The sequence below is a fragment of the Morone saxatilis genome, unplaced genomic scaffold, assembly GCF_004916995.1.
Source record: "Morone saxatilis isolate NCDOM2014 unplaced genomic scaffold, NCSU_SB_2.0 Contig20, whole genome shotgun sequence".
Lineage (NCBI taxonomy): Eukaryota > Metazoa > Chordata > Actinopteri > Moronidae > Morone > Morone saxatilis.
In genome coordinates, this window is record NW_023339763.1 from 19,422,921 (window position 1) to 19,446,951 (window position 24,031).

General features: G+C 42.1%; 1 protein-coding gene and 1 non-coding gene across 5 annotated transcripts in view; both read left to right on the forward strand.

The window, feature by feature from the left end:
• The window catches only part of abr (ABR activator of RhoGEF and GTPase), a 123,252-nt gene that overhangs the window by 91,927 nt on the left and 7,294 nt on the right, over window positions 1-24,031 (forward strand). The window contains exon 1 of one of the 4 annotated variants that reach the window (XM_035666139.1): window positions 15,252-15,838. The exons of the other annotated variants lie outside the window; for them this stretch is intronic. Within the exon in view, the coding sequence (XP_035522032.1) occupies window positions 15,653-15,838 (186 nt within the window). The 5' untranslated portion in view covers window positions 15,252-15,652. Of the gene's footprint in view, window positions 1-15,251; window positions 15,839-24,031 lie in introns of those variants that run through there. 4 annotated transcript variants of the gene reach the window in all.
• trnav-aac lies at window positions 21,283-21,355 on the forward strand. The gene has a single exon. It is a non-coding gene; the product is annotated as a tRNA-Val (tRNA).

The window sequence follows — 24,031 nt, forward strand, 5'->3', positions numbered from 1 at the left end:
AAACACACATAGACATACACACACAGAGCTGTCAACAACATTAACAGATGGGACTCTGCTGTGTGCGTTCAGCCCCCCTAGGGATAATCCAGACTCACATACACACACAAATGGGTGATGGGCTAATGCATTGTAAATGATATCAATAACTTCAGCCTGCTACATTACCTGGTGTTTATGAGCTTGTGTTTCCTTTGTCTGGCTAGGTGTGTGTGTGTGTGTGTGTGTGTGTGTGTGTGTGTGTGGTGTGTATGTATGTTGCGGTATTCTTTATGTTGCTTATATTTTCTTTCCACTATGGTTTTTAATGAGACTCATCCCTCATAGTCTGCCTGTGTTTGCGCATATGGTGCTTTTTTTATTGATGAGCCCCAATTAAGCTGACTTCCTCATCAGACGATCCTTGATCAGTGGAGCTGATAGCAGGGATTTGATGGATTCTGAGCCCTTCCTTGTCATCTTCCCACAAAGAAGCTCCTCCATCACAACCCTCACTTAGACAGCCTTTGTTCCCAACTTAAAACATCCACTCCCTGCCACTTGGGATATGCATGCCCTAAATAACAACACGCACTCCTAAGCAAATGTGCAGATACCCACTGTGTTTTCTCTTTGTGAGTAGAATAGGAAAAGCCCCCGACTTGCCAAATCCAGTTTATGTGTGAGTGTGAAGACAAAACAGACACATTTGTCATCCAGGTTGATGCTTTTGATGTGTTTTTTCTTGGAATCCAATGTTCTAGACTGGGAGGAAAAGGCAAGAGTGAGGGATCCTAATGTGTTGTTATAATGCCCTCTTCTTGTAGAAAAGAATATGAGGAGGACACCAGCAAAACCACATGCTGATATATTGGACTGTCCTGACCTTATAAACAGTTGTATTCCTTATTCCTACAGTCTGATGAAGGCTGACATCTTCTTTAATCAGTGGTCAAATTTTAATCATAAAGAGTAAGTAGCCTAAATACATTTGAGTATTTTGAGTATTAGACTGAGAGTTCAGTCTGTGTAGTATAGTTCCAGCATTCCTTAAATCACTGACCAAAGTATTGGGCAAACACCAAAGTCATTCAAATTTATTTTGAGGGAGCCATGAATATCCGAACTAAATTGAATGACAATTCATCCAGTAGCTGTTAAAATATTCACAAAAAGCAAGAACTGTCAACCTCACGGTGACACAAGAGGAAAAATCAGGATATCAACAAAGTCAGTAGGCTTCATCCTCTGGGGACAACGGGTGTCTGTACAAAGTTTCATGGCAATCCATCTAATGGTTGTTAAGATATTTCAGCTTGGACTTTTTCATGTGGCAGGCCAAGTGACAGACACACATTGCCATCCTCAGAGCCAAACTGCTTATGAAACATTATGGATTTCAGGCGATAAAAAATCGTACAAAATTCTGAATGTGACCAGTTATGAGTAAAGAGATGCCAGAACTGGTTAAAATATCTGCTGCTGGACTCAGAACAAGTCGGAGGCGTTGGACAGGCTTTTCATTCAGCCAAGGATAAAGAGTGATCTGTGAACCGTGTAGGAAGAGCAAAACAGAAAAGCTTTGCTCTAGCTCTTGGATGACTGGGGACCCCGTGAAAGAATAAAGTGAGAATATAAAACGGCCATTTAAAGGCCAAAGGATCTCTGCGTGACCTCCCTCACATCTCTCAGTCTCTTTTTCCCTTGCCATCCCATTTATCCCTCACTGTCTTTTTTTCTCCGGCAGAAAATACAAACACAGTGCTCTCCAGAGGACCTCGGAGATGTCGAGGGCAAGCTGGCCTTGTAATTGGTCCGCATTGTAACATTACATAATGTTTCAGGGAAGTGTACCGGATTGACAACAGATGTATGATTTCCTACCCCAAACATGCATATGGAGCACATGTGGAGAGCGCAGTTAAAGAGATGCAGAAGAGAAGGAGATGGAGGAGGACAATAGGAATAAGAGCCCCAGATGGTGGCCAATTATGTGATGCTGAGAGTTAAAGTGAGAACAAAGGAGCTCATCACAGCCTGAGAAATGAAAGGCTCTCCAGAGAGACACCGTGAATCTCTCCCTGCATTTACTAACGCCCTCTTGTCTTGTGGAAGTGCGGGTTCAGGAATAATTGGAAACAGTCTGAGGGGGCGGGGTCAGCTAATACAAAGAGTGTCATATTTGAACACAGAGGCCGTCAATTCTGCGCTCAGATAAAACCGTGAGAGGTGATGAGAGCCTCTCAGTCCAGCCGTAAGAGCTTGATTTTTCTGGCTTTGGTTCTTATTAAAATTTCCCAGTGCCTCTCTTATTGTTTTAGCTGCTTAGTAGCTTTGGAGACTTGAAGAGAATAATGCAGAGGCTCTGCAGTTGGAGACAAGAGCACAGAGAGAAGCAAGAAGTGGTCATTAATAATGACAAGTAGACTTTTGTTAACACCCCAACTTCTCACTGTCGTTGTCACCCTGCTGTGTTTAAAACAATCAACTCTAATCCAGTTTTTATAGTAGAGGACTACTGCTAGCAGACCAACAAATGGTGACAATATTTTATTCAATATCAAAGAGAAATCCCTCTTTCTCCTCTTTGGTGGTCTCTGTGTGTCTTTCTTGGTATCCTGGGACATTCCAAATTAAATTCAGGATTCTTTTTCACTTGGTTCAGAGCACTCATATTTTCTTCTGAATCACATTTAAAACTTCACATTGGCACATTCCCTTGCTGCTCTCAAGCTGTGGATTTATAGACAACAGATGACATTGGGGGAAGAGATTCACCTCATCCCTCTCATCACGGTCCCAGTCTGACTCTCTGAGGGGCAAAGCTCATTTCATGCTTGACTCTGCCTGCCAGCACGCTGTGAGGCTCAATCCATGGATTGTCTGGGGTTCACCTCAGCTGTGGGTTTGTGAAATCCCTGTGTGGTCAATCGATGAGTGTCCTTGGGCCTGGAGATGCACCTCCTGTTTCCGCTCTGTCCTCTATTATTACCTGGGTTTACCTATTGTTTTAGGCTGGTATTTCAATCTTTATGATATGAAATTCATAGAATAATCTAAAGTAGTTTTGTATCATGTGAATTGGGACAACCAAGGTTTATGTGGGTATAGAGCAAAATATTTAAAGTATAATACTTTTTTTTTGCCTCATGTTGTTTGCAGAGACTGGCCTCCCAAGAAAAAAGACTTTGTTTCACTAACCCACTGCTGGCTATAGCCTTAATATATTGCGGATTAATTTTAGGGTGCAATCGATTTTCTTATCTAAACTTTTGCAAGAAAGCGAATGAAGATATTTCCCATCAATGTCAAACTATACCTTTTAAAGCAGCTTCCCCTCTCTCCTTCATACTTTCCTCATTTGTCCTTGGTTGACCGGTGGAACAGTTCTACAGTGTTGCAGAGCACCCCTCGGTGTCTCTCTGCCTTCTTTTCTGCTTTAATCAGATTTCACATGACTGCCAGAACCAAGTCTCTGACCACCAGATGCGACTGTCTTTTTTTTTTATCCCAAAAACCCAGTGAGACCAGAATACTTTCTCCCACTCCGCCTCCCTCTCGCTTTTCCTCTTGTTGTTGTTGGCAGCCTTTCGGCCCATATTAAAGTAAATGGGCCTCAGCAACACACTGTGTCCCAGCATGGAGAGCCTGCTCTCTTTCAAGTGGCCAGTCGGGGGACCAGAGCTGTAAGATGTGATGGATATCCATCCGTGGCTGACGTTCGCTCCGGGTCTGCTTTTGTTTTGCACCCCACACTACCCCAGGGAAGCTGGTGATGGGGTTGGACAGCTATGAAGCTGTAGCGCCTACTCAAATGTCACTTTGTTAAAATGCTCTCCTCAGCTGTTTGTTTAGACGTAATTATTGTGCAGGATCTTCGATGCTTTCCATATGGTCATAGCTGGGGTCTGAGATTGAGCAAGTATTTGCCCACTGTGGTTATGCACCTCATTATGGAGGATGGTAGATCTGCAGTGGGGCCTGTATGAGGTTTGGTTTCTTCCAGGAACTGTAGATATAGTGGAGAGGACAGTGGCGTGAGCTGTGGTCGGCTCCAGGAATACATGGAATTACAATTATTGGCAGAGTGCTTCCTTGTTATGCTTAATTGTGGCTTTTAGTCAAAAGTGTGTTGCAGCATCTCAAGTAAACACAATTTTAGCATGGTTGATGTTTGTAGAAATTGGCAGGTAATGGTCAGCTATCAAGCAGTATCTGTAAATCTTGTATGTATTCAGTATCTTGATTAAACACTTGAAAAGGACAGATGGGTACCTGTACAGGATGTCTGTTGGGTCTTAAATAAATTCCAGTAATCTGAAATTTAAACATGATTTTTGCAGGACTTAAAAACTGATTGGATTAATGAAGTTACCTTTACTTGTATGAAGTTTTTCGGTCTAATTTTTAATTGAGTTTTTGGGAAAAATTTGTAAGCTGTAAAAAATACAAAACAAAACCGACTTGGAACAAACACCAGTTTTCCTTCATATCCTTCTAACTATGTATGTAAAATAGGTCTTAAAGGACTAGTGTGTAAGATTTTGGGGTGTTTAGCCTCAGATTGCAGATTGCAACTGAGTGAACACCACTCTCATCTATATTTAAACATGGGAATGAGAACGGGCTGTGAAGCGCGTAGGAGAGACTACGGTGGCTGTGAAACTCCAAAGGCCGCATCTAGCCATCTAACCCTGTTGTATCGCAGAGTTCTCTGTTCACCACACTTTACTTCTACATCCTGTCTACTGTGAAGCGTATCCCTCTAAATGTTTTCCCCAGAAGTGTCCATAAGAATTCAGTAGTATAGTGTGTCAGAGGGATTACTGACATCCTGGTTTTCCGTTCCCTTAAACCTCAGGAGAAGCTTTGTAAAACATCTGTGATCCAATGACAACATTTTGTATCAGCAGAAGTGGTTCAGATCTAATGATATTTAGACAGAGCGAGGTGGACGTACCCAAGCAAATGGTTTGACCATCATGGTCATTTGAGGTTTCGATATTGGCTGTCTGTATTTTCCAGTCACGTTTTGACTTTATTGTTTGACATCCCTGTTGTAAATTCCAATGATTTTTTAAAGAAAGCCTCACCCCTGCTGTCTGCCAAGAGTTGTGGGTGTGTATGTGTGTTTGTGTACTCCTACTGTGCTCCTTGTCCTTGAGTCCCACAGTACCTATATATCTGTGTGTGTACGCCTCAGTAAGCTGTCAGATCTGTGTTTATACTGTACGCTCTGCTTGGCCACAAAAGCCCCAGTAGCTCTTAGACTTGTGAAGGTGTGCTTCTGCTAGTTGCATATTAGTAAAGGAAGAGTGTTCATCACTCTAATGAGACATTTTGATGAAGATGAGAGTTTATTAAGCCAAGTAATTTCACAAATCTTTGGTTGATATCTAGTGCTTAGCTTGTGTTTCCTCCACACCATATGAAGATGAAACAGTAGCTGATTCTTAATCAGTAGCTCGAGGTATTGCAGCTGTTATTTTCAGGTTTCTGCGTGCAGTTTTTGCATGTTGGCGTGTTGCAGAGGCATCTGCTCAGCTCCTGCAGTGATCTAACTACGTTCGTGGGTGAGTCAAGAGAGAAAGCCCCCAGCCACAAACACACATAATGAATTTGCCTGCTAGACATAGGAACAAATGAGTGGACATGAAAACTGCTGGCTGAGGGAAATACATGTATTAATAGTATTTTTCCCAGGCTTGTAGAAACATTTAAATGAATGCAAGGTCCCTAAAATAGGACTTTTAGTCTGTAATCTTATCTAGACTGTGACCTTTTAAAACTAATGTAAGCATGAGCTGATTTCCAGATTTATATCTCAACATACAGGGTACTCATATACTGTACAGTGGGCCAGAAGCAAATATAACAACAACATCCAGTAAGTGCACGTCAGCTACTGTAGAATAAAGGTGAGCTTTATAAGTTTAGTTTGTGTTAGCTCAATGATTATCCTTACTAAAAGCGATTCATTTTGAATGATTACTGGTGGAATACATTGCTATATAGACTTCTGGCTGTTTTTATTTTTTAACATATGGTGTTTGGATCAGTAGTTTCACATCATGACCCCAACCTACCTGCTTTAATGTTCATTTTCTCTCTCATCCCAATTCAGCAAGTGCTGATGACCTTTCCATTTTTTTTCTGCTCCATTTATCAGAGTGGTACAAGGCTTCTCCATGTTTAATGTAAATGCACAAGAAACTGGGCAGTCTGAGATGACCTGAGATGTGGCTTTGAGTTGTTGTTGAGTCTGTGACTTCCCATGACATTAAGCTGTTTGCATGGCAGGGCCGTGAGCAGTGCCAGGCGTTTGAACCTGCTTTATGACTTCCTGTCCCAGAAGAAGGGAGGAGAAACTGCCCATTTTCCTGCTCAGACTGTACAGACTGCATGAACTCTGAGCTTGCTGGTGTACTAGTGGCACATTAGTTTTTTATTTTTATCAGTAAATATCGGAAACCCCTCCCATTCTTTAAAGTACAAAACTGATGCTTTATTCAATCATGTTTCACTGTCTGCAATCATAGCTGAGTGCAGTTCTTTTCCTGTTCCGTTTTACAAATGAGCATCCCTATTGACAGCTGGCCACTCTGACAGGTGTTTATCTTCACTACTAAAACCAAACATTTTTTTACTCTGCAGATATACATAGGCTTTAATGAGTTCAAATGATGTGAACCTATTATGATAATACTTATAAGCTGAATTGTATGTATTGTTTAACCCTGGCACAGTCATAATAACAAAGCTCTTTTTATTGGCTTCTTGAATTTCTGACCTGGGACCTCAGTATTGGGCCCCTTTTGCCACCACAAATTAGGCTAATGATGAGGTAATGTTTTCCTGTGGAGGAAATGTTTTTAAAGTCTCTACAGACTCCTCGCAAGGATGTCTTAAACTTGTCAGCTGTGCGAAATATGAGGTCATTGCCATTGCAGTTATCTAGTGTTTATGGCCTCATCAAATCCACTTCGGGTGCTGCAGAGCAGACTGATGCCACATGTAACATGTCTGGGATCAAAGCATTTCAACTTGTGCCTCTTTCACACATTAAGGAATGTTAAGAGCTCTATGGAGAAGAACAGTTTAGCCCTTGACTTTTTAAAACTTAAGTTTGCTCTGTGGTTACAAAAACACAACATCCAGTGAGGGATACTGGTCACAATGTTTCTCTCATACGTTTGTTATTATACAAAACCTGAATTAGACACAATTTTAGCTTTTAAAACACTCCACTATGACTTAACCACTGAAATGTAGCACTTTAAATAACCTTGGAGAACAACACTGTTCTCTCCGGCTCTTAGTGTTTCTCAGATGACGAGTGCTCTATCTGTGCATTGCTTTGCTGGAAGCAGCCTGTTGCATAACCAGCATGTCGTGCTGAATTCATCTGAGCAATTTTTTTATTTATTTTTTTAAATGTCCCTGGCAGAATCATAAAATTTGTTGATCCGGCGGGGGTGCCAGCTTGAGCGTGTACCTGTTCCCGCTGGTCCTGCTTTCAAAGAGCTGAGTGGGTGTTTTTGAGGGAGGGCACCTCAAAAGTCTATTTCGCAGAGTCACAAATTGTTTGAATTACGTAATGTGTGTTGTATAATAGCCGGGAGAGGGATATGTACTCTATGTGTGTGTTCCAGGAGCTGCAGAGGAGTTGTATGGATTGATCTCTGCCCACTTGTACCTTCTCCTCTTCTTCCAGTATAACCCAATGATGTTTCACTCAGCCAGTGTGAAGGAGGCAGGTCAGCTCTGGTTAGAGAGAAGCCACCGAGATCCTGCCTCACTAATTTTGTCACTGGCTGCTGGGTCGATCATTAGTTGAAAACACTTGCTCAGTTTCTAATCTGTCTTCTTTATCTGTGAATTGGAAGGAGAAAGAGGGAAGAAAGATCGAGGATCAAAGCAGAAGAAAGAAAAGAAGAGACTTAGTGGCAACGAGTGGTGCGGTACATCAGAAAACAGCTCCTCCTTCTAAGCCTGAGGTGGTTTGCTGTGTTGCTAACATCGTTACACAGAGATGGGTCATCATAAAACAATCATCAGTGTGCTTGTTAGGTTAAAGAAGCAAGTAGAGTCTCCATTGATTGGCTAATTGATTTTCACTTATAAGCTGATGGCTTTTTCACCCACTAATGAGGTTTTGACCCCAGACAGAATTTCTTCTTCTTCTTCTTTTCTCCTTTTTTTTTTACTCATTATTGGTGAAAGTGAAGGCTGAGAGGGTGTGGATACTGCTGTGAATTAGTTAACAGAATAGCTGACCCAGTTTTGATGAAAAAGAAAGTGTCAGAGCTTACAAAACAGATTTTTTTGATGATGGGGATTTCATGTCCTTCATTAAAACGTTTTCTCGGTTGTTTGCCCAAGGTCAGAAAATACACCACCTGGGTCACAATTTGTGCTGATGATGTGAGCCATGCAATTCATTATTTTGTTTTCGTAACTGTTCTGCTCAAAGGAATAGTCTGACATTTTGGAAAATACACTCGTTCGCTGTCTAGCTGAGAGTTAGGGGAGGAGATACGGCCCTTGTGTCTATACACTGAATATAAAGCTACGACCAGCAGCCAGTTAGCCAGTTAGCTTAGCTTAGCATATAGACTTCCCGAACATTTAGACAGTCATACTCAAAAAAGTTTTCTGTCAGTGCTTTTTACTGCAATCTCCAGTTGCATAATACTTTCTCATCTCATTTCGTGCCGTTCGAGATCATCCTGTCACTGCTTCGTCCCTGTAAGTCCAACCACCCGCCTCCCTGCTCGTCTAATCTTCCAGGTGGCTGCGTCCAGTCTGCCGTTGGTTTACACTTAAGAATGAATTATTCAAGCAGGTCAGCTGCATCGTCGTCCTGTGAGGCTGCACTCTCTTCATCACTGGAACTGGGTCACATTGTTCAGATGTAACACAGCCTTGTCCCAGTCAAGCAGAGGGCGCAACACAAGAAGATCACAGCTTCAGAATAATGGGTTCACATCCACAACGCACTGAAGGGTAGGATGATTCATATGGAGAAATCACACCCAACGCCAGTCGACATCCCAGATTATTACTGAAACGGAGAACAATCTGTCTCCCTGAGCGCGTTTTGCCCCATTAACACAGATTAAACTGATGCCAGGTGTGACTGCAACTGGAAATCTTGCTCGTGCACACAAATAAATCGTACACAGCGTGCGAATGCTCTATGCAGAAAAACCTGGACACAGCAATGATGGCTAAACCTGCTGTGGAAATATTTCTTATCACAATCTCCTCTCCTCCTTGCAGCTAAGGAAAAAGTAGACCCAGACACTCAGGATTATGTGGTTTCTCTGTGTTATGGTGCTCTGTGAGTAATGAAGTCTTAACTCTCCAAAAATTCCCTAAAAAAGTTACTTTGCACCACTTGGGGTTTTAAATATGCAAATTTGCCTTGTGCAGCTCTTACTTTATTTTGAGTCATGGGTGTTTATTTAAAGCAAGCAGGCTCAGATTGTATGCTGTGATTTTAGATTGGTGGATCAGTTGTAATTAAAGAAAGTTCACTGTGTTGTTTAGCTGTAATTCTCTCCAGTAAGGAGGTTCTGTTGTTTTCTCTGTTTGACTGAAAAGATTTCTGTTGTTTGGTGAACAAATGCACTTTGAGCCAAGGAACGACACATTTGAATTCTGCTGGCAGACACACAGAGCGTCAGCTGTGGAAGACCTCTGAGTGACTTAAATGACAATCAAATCATAATGAAGAATAATGAAAATAGAAATTAGTAGAGAGTAAATCAAGAGGGGAGCAATAAACATAACAATAAGCAATTGCAATAAATGAAGTGGAAGTACATGAATCAAAACACTGAAAAACTGAAGAACAGCATGTATACAGAGTGTGACCTCATTGTTGGAACAGAGGTTTGTCATGCAGAACCTGCTGCATTAATGCTTCACCGTTTGCTCTTGCATCACTCTACCTCTCAACCTCTTTTTGTGCTTTGTGTCCTCCGTTTATCTCTCTGTCCTTACCTGCATCCAGATTTACTGATCGGACTTAAACATGTTTTTAAGTGAAAGGTTTTCTGCTGATTTGTGGCTAGGTTTACCTTTTAAGTGAATGTGAAGGCTTTAAATAGCTTGGTCTATTCATATTTTTTCATATGCTGAATGCTTTGTTTTTTTTCACCCACTCTCTGTCTCTGAGAGGACACAGACACTCACACTCATCTTCACATCCCAGCCACACCCAACAACCCACAACAGACTCGAGCTACATGCTAGTGAAAGCGATTCCTAGCTCCCTCTCTTTTCTTCCCTGCTCGCTCTCCATCACCACTTTTGTTCCAAAGTGCTTAATAAGTGATGGAGCGGTTAATCTGAGGAAGATGCCCCCCAACTGCTCAGATGAAAGAGAAGAAGGAATAATCTGTAGAGCACCCTCAGGCTGTGATTTCCCACCCTGCCAAACCCCCCTCCTGCCTCTGCATCATTTTAGCACTCCCACTGTACCCTGAAGGACCCTCCTTCGAAAGCCCCCCCTCATACACACACACACACACACACACACAACTCAGCATGGAAGATCAAAGAGGTGGACTGGGTCATCCCCTAAACATACTTATAGAGACTGTTCAAATTAAATCTGATTGATTTATCCGCTCACAGCACAGCTTGCGGCTATCAATGTCATTTGACACAAATGGTGAAAACACAGCACTTTGTCATTTTTGATGAGTAAGTCAAATAAGCCTGAGGCCTCCTCCCCTTTGATTTTATAATTTTTCGATACCCATGTCCCAAATGATCACCTTTGTTTCACCGTTCACAGGGATTTACAGTATAAACGTTACAGAAGCCAGGAATATAAATGTACACACACTTTCAGAGTTATTTTGTTGTAGCATGAGTTGGACTGCATTTCAAAATCCAGGTTTGTGTGTCAAAATAGAGAGTAACCGATAGCAGTCTCTCTGTAGTTTGGTGGAGACTACTTGCTTTGATAAAAATGCTAAAAGATTGGCTGAGCCCCTTAAAAAATGCTCTCAAATTAGATTAAATGTAAAAAAAAAAAAAAATAGATTTAAGTTTTACCCTGAAGACTACCAAAACTTTAAAATCTATACTGATACACTCTGAAATGCTCCGTGGAGTTTAAAGAAACTTCTTCTACTTATCAGCAAAATGCAACAAATGGTCTGCATAAAAGGAATAGTTCAACATTTTAGGAAGTACGCCAATTAATTTTTTTTACAGCGAGTAGGATGAGAAGATCAATAAGACTTTCATTTCTGTACGTTAATTACAGCCCATTAATTAACATGTTATATCTTGTTTGTTTCATTTGTTTATCAACCGAAATGCAAAAATTATAAATTGGGCTTTTTTACAGGGAGTTGCGTGCTGAAACTGTTTCTCTCTGGGTCCTCGAGTCTCCATTAGTTATTATTATTGAGCTTTATTTATTTATATTTATTAATAAGCATATTTCCCAAAATGTCATGTCAAAATGTGCTTTTAACAATTTAATATACCAACCATCCATACATGTCCTATAGGACAGGACATGCAAACAGACAAAGACCCCAGATGGGAGCTGGATAAGAGCCCAGGACCTTGTTGCTGTGAGGAGATCCACTGCACAGCTTCTTATTTGAAATCTGGAGTCGTAGTTCACAGGATCTTGTTAATGTCAAATATTCCAGCTTTTACACAGGATGGCTAAATTGCTTCTAACATGAAAAGGAATCGTTGTGGACTGCTTAGCATTACACACAAGGTTTGTTTCATACAAAGGGAACAGTGAAGGTCAACTACAAAACATTTACAGGCAGATGTTTTCAGCAGCTGTACAATGTTCCCAGGATGTCTTATTACATGGCAAACAAACTCAAACGCCAGACTGACTTCAGTGTCAGGACCCATCCCATGTACACCAGCCAGGCATGGAATATGGAGAGCTGCTCCATATTCAGGTCGGAGCACCGTAGCCGTTATATTGATCATTAATTTATCTCCGGCTCCTGAGGATCTCTGTGATTGGCAGAGCAGTGCTGAAGCCTGCAGGAGCGAAGAGGCCGGAGAATCGCAGAATCAACAGAATCACGGTGCTTGTCAGGGAGCGGCCGCAGTCCCAGATGGAGTTAGTAGTAGAAACCAGGACCTAGTTCAACACTCCCTTCCCCCCTCTTGTCTGGTCATATGGAGCGGCTTTACGAGGAGCTGTGCCACCCAGCACATGTATAATTAAGAGCCAAGACTGGTCCTGATGTCAGAGCATAGGCACTCAGGGCTGGACCATCTGCTCCCTCACCTTTTCACTTTGTAGCAAAATGGTTTTATCTTAAACTTTAAAATAAAATCAACTACATTTCCTAAAGTCTATTATTCTGACCAACAGCGCTTAAAACAGTGATTAAAAATCGAGTCATTGTCCTCGGTGCACAGATTTCCAGCAATAAAAGCTAACAGCCACAGCTATGAGTGTTCAGCACCAGAGAACATCTCAGGGGTTACCAATTTTACTAATTACTCCTTTTTCTTTTCTTTCATGTATTCTCCATTCCCACAAGAACTCTTAATCTTATCTCCCTGTTGGACTCCCTCCCCCTCCCATGCTCACATCTTTCTTCTTTTTTTATCATTCCCATGTCTCCCAAGCTCAAGGCCCCACACAGTTCATCCTCTCATACGGTTAATTTATCTCTACAGTACATTTTTAACTATGCGAGGGCCTTTTAGGAAAATAAGGGCCCATTATTCCGCTCTTCTTACGCATGGCGAAACCCATCCAACCAACTAAACCAAGGAGCTGAAATAGTTTGCCTCCAACAAGATTCAGACAAATATTATCCTGGCACATTGCTACCCTGTTATTATTTTGCATTTAAATGTCACGTATGGAGTAAATTTGGGTTTTGGGGAACTTTGGCGGTCTGGACTGTTTTAATGTAAGCTGAGTTGGTGTGAGCCCACAGTATTCTGGGTTAGCATGTCTGTATGTACAGTATGTAGGAGTGGTTTTATTGCCATAAATAGTGCATGAGCTAACACTAGACAGTGGCGCACTGGATGTATGAATGTACAGTATGTGTTTGTGTTCCCCTGGCTGGATGCATGTATGTTCACTCCATGATTCTTCTGATGTGATGTGTTGTGAAGTGTTGGACTCTGGTTGACCCGATGGTATAGACGCCTGAAAGCTTCTGCTATACTCTGAAGAGTAAATGTGCTGTAACATGGCACCTTTTCAGAACGTGAGAAAAAGACATCTTGCTGATGACCTTTTTTGGGGGGCTTGCACAGCTGTCAGTAATTCTTGGCAGTTAAAAGGAAAGCCAACTGCCCAACATGCAACATCTTGCATGGATGTGCTGAAAGCCTGCACTACAAACTGCAGGTGTGGGGTTTGTGGGAAGTGGGAATTCAGGAGGCACAAGGTAGTCAAATGAAAGATGGGATTTGTTGCATTATGTGAAATGTAGGATCCTGTGTAGTAGCCCTGTAAGGAAATGCTCACGTCTCCACTCTGGAGCTTCCAATTTTAAAATATCCAGTTTGAAGTATTAAGCATTCACATTTGATGTATGCTGTAGTAGCAGACCTCCCATTTAACAAAATGTCCCAATCACATATATATAACAGTTAACATATACACAGTTAAAATATACCCATCTATTTTGGGGTTTCGTCTCATCTTGCCCAAAAATATCCCCTGTCTCCCTGTGGGGTTTTTTTTTTCCCCTCTCATTTCCAAAACATGGTTTTCCCAGACATTCTTTCCAAGATGTGACGCATGGAGTGTGTATGTCTCATAGTTACAACCCCTGGGAGTTAAAAATACTCTGTGGTGAGGGTTGACTGAGGTCCCCCCATACATTTCTCCTCCTACATTGTCGGTCACAAACTCAGACATACAGGCTGTCCTGCTCACCCTTCCTATCTGTTTACTCTTATCTTCAGTGCATAACACACACACTAACCCACATGTTTTTACACCACGGTATCAAACTGTCTAGTGCTATCTCTAGGCACCCCAGTGATCACACGATGACTCTGTTTGGTTAGTGAAGGCATGTTCAGAGCCCTTTTCTGCTGGTAACTGCACTTTTAGAGCGAAAATAGAACAGACTAATCATTAAATGCTCATCTAGAATATCAATAATCAATACCTTCAGTGGCTTCGGTCATTATTACTTTTTATTTGATTGATTCTTTTCTTTCGTTCATTAGCTGATGTTTGCACATTTAGTAGAGAAGGATATTTTGCAGAAAAAGCAGAGAACCTATTTGCATCTTACTTCTAGTAAACACAGCTGTCTCACACATTTCTGTAGATCAAGGAAACTGAGTAACATGTTCTTTGCTTCTTATCTGAATCCCTTTATGAATCACTGTACACTGTCTACCTACCAGTAAACAGACTGACTGAATCACAGCTCCATTCAGCCCAGCAGAGTGTCTTACTGGTCAGGAGGTTTTAAAATGCAGCCTTGTGTCTATAACCTTTCCCCAGCAGAATATTTCTCCCCTCTAATACAAATGGGACAGGACACGGCGGATGGAGATGGAGTTTGACAGGCATACACACTCTCCCGTGCCCCTATCGATCCATTATACAGAGGAATACGCCTTTTAAGAGCAGCCAGCTCTGGCTGTCCCGTTGAATAAAGATGGTGATTCGCTCTGCATGTCTCCCAGGACGTGCGAGTGCATGCGTGCATGCAGAAATCAGAGAACTGTAAGAGCGTGGTGAGGAGAAGTCATCTGCACAGAAAGGCACCATAACAGGCACACAGGCAGAGAGGAGGAGGAGGAGGAGGAGGAGGAGGAGGAGAAGGCTGGAAAGAGGAGGAAAAATGTGGCTCTTATCATATTTTTAGAGGAAATGGCAGTGTAGCAGCTTTTAAAGCCTTCTAGATTTCTGTTGAGGTGATGGTTTCGACAGTTTTAGGTGCTGCATTCATTACCTGATCATGTTAAAGTTTCACACCATCTCTACATCTTTTTTTCTTCATTACATTCCTATCTTTACTCACATCCTGAGTGTGCTGACCAGCTCTGGGAAAGGTTGACATGGGGTCAAAGCTCTGAACGAAACACAGCACAGCATTTAGCAGTCCCTTCATCCCTCCATCCCTCCCTCTTTCACTTTCCCTCTCTGTCCTCTGCTTCTCATTTCTCATTGACTGTTTATTGCTCCCTCCTCCCCTCCCTCCTCTCTGTGGAGGTGTGTCCATCAACATCTGGAAGAAGTAGGGCCGCTCAGTGACAACGGGAGCTCATTCACTCCCCCGATCTCCCTCCCTCCCTCCCTCTCTCTCTCTCTCTTTCTGCCTCGCTCTAGCGCTCTGTATCTGTGTTTGCCGTTGTGGAAGTCAGATTGCACAGCGAGGAGATGTTGGCAGCTGACTGTGGAATGAGCTCACAGAGAGAGGTACCAACGTGGAATTATTATCAGGCTTATCAAGGAGACCATGGCAGCATCTTGTTCTCCTCCCTGTCATCACTCTCTTCTTTTTGCGAAGTGAATATCTGAGCATCAGCTGTTGCCGACTTTTTTTTCTTGCTGGTGAATTCCCGGAGCAGCTCTCCAGCACCTGCTCCAGAGATCAGAGAGAGGTTACGTAGGGATCCATCCTCCCCCCTCCTTGTCTTAAGCGGCGTATTGTGGAAGGGGCATTCAGAGGCTTTTGGGATGACGGAGATTCTGGTATCGGATGTAAACTTGAACTCGGTGTGTGAGCGTCTGGAGCAGCACTGCTGCGTGGACCAGAACCAGCACAATCTGTCCAGCCAGCCACAGACCCCTGTGCTCAAGAGGCACACCAACACCGGGGCCAAGCTATGGGGCCGCGTCCGCAGCAAGCTGCTCAGACAAAAGGTCTCTGGCTGACATATGCATACACACACACGTCACATACACACACAAGCTGTGTTTTCTCTCTTTTATCATTTGTTCTCTCCTATCTATCACTCTGTCACTTCCATCTGTTTGTTGTGCTTCTCTTTTATGCTCAGTGTAGTCCTCTCTCCATGTGTATGCCCCGGGTGTCTTTCTTTCAGTGCAGAGTTGACTATTGTTCTTATCTGATGGAGCTATTGACTGCGGTAGGAACAGTGATGTAGTGCTAAATAAAAAGGTGGCTAAACTGTGACCTGCCGCAACAGCAGCCACATTGATATGTTTAGAAAAGCCTTAATTTCTGCTTTTTTCCTCCTTAAATGATCCCATTCTTAATCACATGTGATGCTACTCATTGTAATGCATATTGTAAATATTTGTTACTAAGCCTTACGTCAGATTTGAATTGCGGTTAGTATGCCAAGCATGCAAGTATTTCCTGATGTTAAAGTTCTGATAAATAGCAGAGCTACTAGGAAGGCTTATTACCTACCTGGATACTGGACTGTATAATGTAATTACCAAGAGGTGAAAATCACCATCCCTTTAGAACATCACTGCTTTGATGGATTAGACTGTTTAACATAGAATCACAATTTCCTCCCTATTGTCTCATTCCTGCCACTTTACATTTCACCCTTTCTACAACCGCCAATCTGTGTTATTCCTCATTTAAAGCTACTAATGAGTACATGGTCCTTCCAACTAAATTGTGTTGGTTTCAGTATCAGAGTAGCTCCTCCTGCTGTTCATTGTAAGTACTTTCCTCCTCTGGCTGAACTGATCTAATGCCCCTTTGGCATTTTCAAGCAGAGAGTCCACTAATTAACTGTCACATTATCCTAAATAGCCTCTGAAACATGCTTCTAGCATATTTGCGTCATGTTTTTTTAATACAATTAGCATTGCAAGGGTAAAGTTTTGATTAAATGTTGACATTTTTAAATTATGTGGCCAATTATTGGAAGTTTGTTGTGTTTATGTTACATTTTTTAGCATGATCCTGTTTGTCACTTTATCATTCAAAAATTTCATTAGATTGAAACTGTAGCAGTTGCTGTATGTGCTATTATAAGATTGCGGTTCATTCAGAAAGGGCAATTGTTGTCATTTGGTTTAAACATACAGGTTGGACTGAATGACCCTTGTGTTCAGGGATCTGTTACCCAAAGCTTGGGGGGCACACACACATACACACACACAGAGGTCTGGTATGGTATAGTTTAAATGCAGGTTCTGGATTGTGACTCATGTGTGGGAGCAGGAAAAGAGCTCCTTTTTTTCCCTCCAGATGCTTTCTGTATGTGAAAGATATAGAAGGAATGTGTGAGCCTGTTCTGGTTCTATGCATAGCTCTGCACATGCAGCTAAAATGTGGACTATTTTTTTCATTCCACTGTATGTTTGCTTATGTTTATTCAGCAGTTCTCCTCATCTCCATCATCACGGGTGCATCGCCAGCATTTTGAGCTGTAATTTATCTGCATAATAAGCAGGTTCAGGACAAAGAATCCAAGTTGAGCGTTGGCTTGACCTTTGCTTTAATGCTTTCCATTATTCAACAGAGGCCCGAGGAAGGCTGACCACTGCTTATAAAGAGTGGGATAAAACAGGGATTACATATTAAGCCCAGACTTTACTGTGTTTGACCTGCCGGTCCTGTATTGATCTCCTCCCTGTACACACGCCTCCATGTCTTATTGTCAAACAATGTGATTAAGGAGCGTTCTGTGTTTCATCACTGTCCACATTTGTCAACTTTGCAGTTAGTTGCATGTGATCCTGCCCCCAGTGCAGAAATCCCTGTTCACCAAACTGCTCTGTGAAGTCCCATTCATTCTGAATGAGGCTTTGAATGTCAGTTTTAAGAGTAAGAACTTGTGTTGCAGTTTTTCTGTGCTCAGGTGCCTTTTGATCCTATCAACTCTTCTACAATTCTCCCTTCCCCCCCTCCTAGTGCTGCATTCTGCTTCTACATGGTGGTGAACTCTGTTTGATAGGGATGATAATGTTAAATCATCTGCCACCATCATCTGGCACAAGAACATAATAGGCTGCTTGAGGGTCTTTACAATAATCTGAAAATTCTTTTAAAATCATTTCCATTACATTTTATGCTTTTGTTATTTTTATTCAATCTGCCTGTCATTAATTTAATGATATAATCAGCTATTTTCACATTTAAATCAATTGTTTTGCTGGCTTTATTTTGCTTTTGTTTTAAAATCTAAGCTAAAATGTCTTTAAATCGTCTTTCTAAAAATGTGCCGATACTCACTATGAGGAAGAGTGACTTCCATTGTTTTAAAGTAATTAATGAAGGGGGCAGGGAAAGCAGTCTTTAGGGCATATTGCTTTTTGTGTGCGTCTGTGGCATGCATCATGTTATTTACAGGGTGTTGAGAGGAATGTGGATGTTAGAGGATACACGAGGGTATGGAAGTACACCGGGGGAATTGTCTTCTTTCAGCCTAAAGCGGCACCTAATTAAGACACGGTGTGATGAGATGGGATGGTGGCTGGGAACACTAATTGGACGAGAACCAGACATAATGTATGGTATGTGTCCCAGCAAAAGAACAAATGATGATTAAGCCGTTACTCTGCTGTTGGTCTGGGTTTTTGGCTGCGTGTTTAACACTGTGTTCTTTTGGCTGATGACCTGTTTGTCGGGCAGGTTTGGTTTTATTTTCTTTGTGGAGTTACAGCCAGCTTAGTGGGGAGAACAATGGAACTGTCGTGCCGGCTTAGCCATGGAAGAGAATCAGATCCAACCATTATCATCCGCCCTCCGCCTCGCTCATCCCACCTCTTGCCCCCGCTGCATTTTAGCCCACATACGAAATTATGCTTTTCCATTTGAGTATGTTGATTAGTGCAGATGAGATATTAGGGTTTCATCCCTCCTGCGTGCCTAAAATGCCAGCCAGTCCCCTAATGGCCTTTTATATAGGCCACATAAATCTCCGTCTGTCCCCACCGGAGGGCATAGCCCTTTATTGGCCCCAATTCATCCCCCGTGCGCAGGATCTGCGGCTGGTTAATGAGCTCCAGGAGGGAAGAGGCAGGTCAGTAAAGCATTCTCAGGTTGATACTCACAGTGACCCCCTCTGGGATGAACCCAGCCCCATCACTTCTGGCCGTTCAGCAGGCCATATGCAGGGTGGCTTTAATCTCAGCAGGGTGACAACAAGGCATTAATCATGTAATTAGGTGGCGAGAGTTAGGAGATGTGCACTATTGCAATGTTCATCGCATGCTTTAACACAACCAGGTTTAGCAAAAGACAGGAAAGTTGTCAGGCAGTTCTATATAAAGAGGATAACTCTGGGTTACCACATGGATTCAGGGAATTTATACATTTATGTGAAATAGTCAGTTTATGACTTGTTTTTCTGGTTTGTTTTTATACATTCAGCAGTTTTCTGAAAGTTTTCAAACCAGGAGGAAGTTTTTAGCTCATGGAAGCTTTCCAACTTACTAAACTATCTGAAAAAATTGGTAAATGTTACATCAGAACTCAAGTGAGACCCCTCTGATCATCGTACTGGCACTTACTTCAAGACTGACACATCATACTTCTTCATGTACTTTTTCAACTCCACTGAGTAAACATATGTAGAGATGATCTAATGGCTCACAAATGGTACATGCTGTTAGAGGTAAAGATCACAAATAACCTGAATAGTGACATAATGAGCTAGCGCACAAGTACGCAATGTCCCCAGAAGGCCTACGAGTGAAAGACATCATCGTAGATCTGTCCAAGACAAACATGAGGGTTCTTCAGAGGGCAAAACTGTGACTTAGATCCCAGTCTTTTGATAGCATATGTGAGTTTTGTCACTGCTGCGCTAGATTAAATCAGAAATGTGCTGGTTAGTCTGCATTACAATGGAACAAAGCAGTGTTTTGCATCTGTGACTTCACCATGTGGGTTTTATGTAATAGATGAATGCCTAGAATGCTGTTTTTGTTTATTTGGAGAAAATAATGAATCCATTTTTAAACTGATATCAATCTTTACTGAGTCAATTCAAACTGAACATCATACAAAATAGCAACAACATGATGAGAAAGGAAAAAAAACATGAAAGTGACAGGCCCTATAAGAGAATCACACACCCTGCAGAGATGCAGGACTACTCTGCAAATCAAAACCCTCGGCTGACTTGAAAACCCTCGCCGATTGGCTCAAACAAAGAAGTTAGGGAAGAAGGCGACATAGCAACCGAATCAAAGACCTCACATGGCCATGGTGACATCAGCAGCTGTTGAGTAAAGAGGCTCGCTGTCACTGATGCACATGTAAACATTATGCTTATGTGGTTTATTTGTCTAAAAATAGTCATGCTGCTTGTACTCTATGAAGCAAATATACTGTGCAGCACCATGTGTTAGCTGGGGGGGCTCAATCACTGCACAGACAGTTACTGTAATCCTGCTAAAACCAAGGAGCCGTACAGTTTGAGCTACGTTCTAATTAAAGGACTAATAAAAAGCTTTCTGCATCTGAATGAATATTTAATCAGCCAGAAAGCAGCAATGGAAAACTGCGATGGTACACAAAGGACAAATTAAACAGAAATTCATTAGTTTAGCATATCAAAAGATCAGGTTGTGTTTTGAACATTGTCACCAGCGTGCATTAACTCCAGCACAGCAACAATGGGCTAATTAAGCGTGTTAGGGACTTTATTCTTAAAGGCTTTAAACACCATTTCAGTAACTGACTGTTTGGCACAATGTCTTTTCCTTTTAGAGCACACTTACTTAGATCTTTTTTGTTTTAGATCTACATAATAATCAGCGCTAGTTTGTTCAGAAATAAATGTGTGCAGAACAAACAAGCATCCAAACCACACACTTAATTGCAAACCGATGATTAAATATGCGTAACATATGATAATAAATGTGAACAAAAAAATACATTTAAAGGCAGAATTTTTACTGCACACAGAAATCTAAAATGAACTTTTCTGCAAAAATGTCCAACAATGCTTTTTGTGCACTTGCATTTCAGTAAAGAATGCTTTCATGTCTAATATTCTGATGGATGGATCATACCACTGAAGGGCCCCCCGGGTCAACCATGTTCATAGTAGTGTAGGACCCTGTGCATGGCTCTTGCAGGGCCACTTGGCAATACATGTCCTCTTTTTCTGACAAATCAACACCCTCAATTATTCTCCTGCTGTAGTGCTGCATGTGTTGAACCACGTTTCTGAAGCCTCCTGTGTGTTTTGTAGGAAATGTAAACAGCTCCAGAGGGTTGCAGACCTCTGACTGTCCCGCTGTGTCGTCCTGTTGGTGCTGTCAGTCTCATACAGGCTGCAGGAGTGTGTGGCTCACATGTCACATGATGTTGAAGGAGGGCAGGATTATATTTATGGAGAGGGTGGGGGGGAGAGGGTAGGCAGCCAGTTCCCGTAGTGTAGTGGTTATCACGTTCGCCTAACACGCGAAAGGTCCTCGGTTCGAAACCGGGCGGGAACAGCAATTTTTTATCTAAAGAACTCAAGTGGTGTATTTCCTTTTGAGCCGAATAAATCAAGGAAAAAAGCTTGCTGTCGGTTATGTGAGAACAATGATGTTGATTCATTATATGGAGTAATTGAATGGTTAATAAATAGGCCATACTAGTCCTAGGTAACCATTTATGTGACCAGTTTTTTATTTGTATTTTTATTTATTTTTTACTGATTTTGTTCTTTTCTGACACATTTTACTAGGGTACTCTATTTCAAAACTCCAGTTATCACATTTTCAGAAACACCATATATCATCATATAAATCTTTATAAAAAGAAATGAAAATGAAAAAAATGAAAGACCATGTGGCAACAAAACAGCTTGACTTATCTTATCTGCTTTGTTCTGTCCATGCAGGTCAGCACAGGCTTTATGTACATCCTGGCTCACAGCATTTTCTTCTTTTGAAGTCTCTTGGTCATGAATCATGCTATATGCCTGTGTTGTTCTTGACTGACAGAAAGTCCAACTAGAGGCAAGAAAGGACACTGAAAGCAACCATCAATTTTCTGTAGGGACTGTGCAAAGTGGGCCACATCACATGGCAGCCATATGCCTCCTGTTGCTTTCTGACTTATTTCAGATGCTCAACACACACACACACAATAGAGTGATGAGGATATATATATGTGTGTGTGAGAGCATACAGGGGTCAGGTTTAGTAGGCCATATACAGGGTTGAGAGAAAGTAAACGGGCAGCATGGTAACCAGCTGAGCCCTAAACCCTGTACGTGTACAGTATGATCTGCTTATAGAACAAAGAGTTCCCATATAACAGAGCCACATGCTGGTTGGATTGCCCTGTCCTCCAAACACACAAACATATTTATTGTATTCTATATAAGGAAAAAGCTTCAATGTGTGCCCCAACTGGAATGCGCACAAATCAGTGTGTTGAGCGGTCCACTAGATTTGAAGTATTTCTCCGCTTCGCTCCGGGCTGCAGTCCGTTCTGGCCTATCCTCAATCATATATCCTTGGTAGTTTTCACGGTCCTGCAAAGGGAGCTTTGCCACTGGAGTGATGCGATCCTAATCGGAACCATATCAGCCTGAGGATGTCTCGGGGAAAAAAAAACGTGAGACACTTTTATCTTTTCCTAGACATGTGCATGAATGCGCAGACATATAGTTGATGTTCATGTGCTTGAAATCCCCTTCAAGCATTCCAGTGAACGGAAATTGGTCATTGGACTTTTCATCTTCTTGGAATGAGATGAAAAGGGACTAAAGTTGTACTGGTTTGCTTTCTGCTGGTCCATAAAAGGTCTGAAAAGACCTTAAAGTGCAGTAAATGAGTAAGAAGTGAGGCTTTAAAATATATTCTTGGTATCTTATTTGCCTAAAACAAGCCTTCTTCCTGTCAGTTCCCTGGCTGAGCCGTCACTCAGGATAAAGCCTTAAATCCTCTTGCCGCATTGTTGAGGGCGGCTGACTGGACACATCCTCCAATAAGTCACAATTAATTTTCTAAGAAATGCAACATTTTGTTCCTAATCGTGAGTGTAATATTTAGTATAAACTAAGTCAGTCTGCGTTTGTGTCGTGCAGGTCTCTTTAGCCAAACTATTTGCAGTCATCCCTTTAATGCAACTCATTCCCCAGGAAAGGAAAAGGGGGGAAGAAAGTCCTCTCTAAGTATTTTTTAATAATAAAATAAAGTCCAGTGGAGGATATAGTTTTGAGAGGGGTCGATGAGTGTAACCACTGCCTGTAAAGGATCCTCTTTGTTTTTACAACCCTGTTGCAGTACATTCATTTTTAATTAGGTTTTTTGGAAATTACCAGAGGGTAATAGGAAGGAAATAGGTGGGTTTTTTCACCGAGTCTACTCCGTGGGGTTACAGGAGGCGTCAGCAGTGAGTCCTGGATCTTTGCCCAGTTCTCTTCTTGGCAGTAGCTGTGTAAAGACCCAGTTGCAGTGATTACCTGTCCCTCATCTCAAACCCAAACCCTGCTGGGAAAGCAGGCTTTAACGATAATAGGAATGCGTGAAACCGATTCCAAATGGCCTTTTTACGAGGTAATGAAATACGCTCACTGAGAACTTTTAATGGTTGCAGCCTAATGCTGACAATAAGAGAAGTGTGCTGCCCTTGTGCTAACCCAGCAATCATTATTTCCCTCTAAGTTGAGCACATCACTATGCAAGTCTTGTAATGATGCAACTGTGTAGTGCAGACGCTCAAACGGCCTATAAAACAGGCATTAGCTGTTGTGGCCTCACGCGGCGGGCACAGTCTCCAGGAGACTTCAAACAACAACAGCCTGCCATCTATCATGTCGCACAAGGCATCATGGGACGTGCGATCCAGACTTCGAGAATGTGTGCGGTGAAGTAGGCCAAATGTCTGAGCAAATCTGGAGCCCTTGTTGGAGCCCTTGTTGGACCCCCAAGAGACCGCCAAGGGCATATGTGGGAAACATAAGCATCTTTCTTTCCCAAAGCAGACTTGGTGAGTGTGTTGTTGTAAAGCAGCAGTGCCCCGTCACAGGCCACAACAACAACCTGACTTTGATCTGGAGCAGCCAAAAGGTGAACTCTGAAACTGTGATTAATATTCACTCCAAGTCCAAAGTGCCTTCCTTTACCTTCCTCTCACCTTTAAACTTTTTCAGTTGCAGCTTTCCCTCAGCAAAG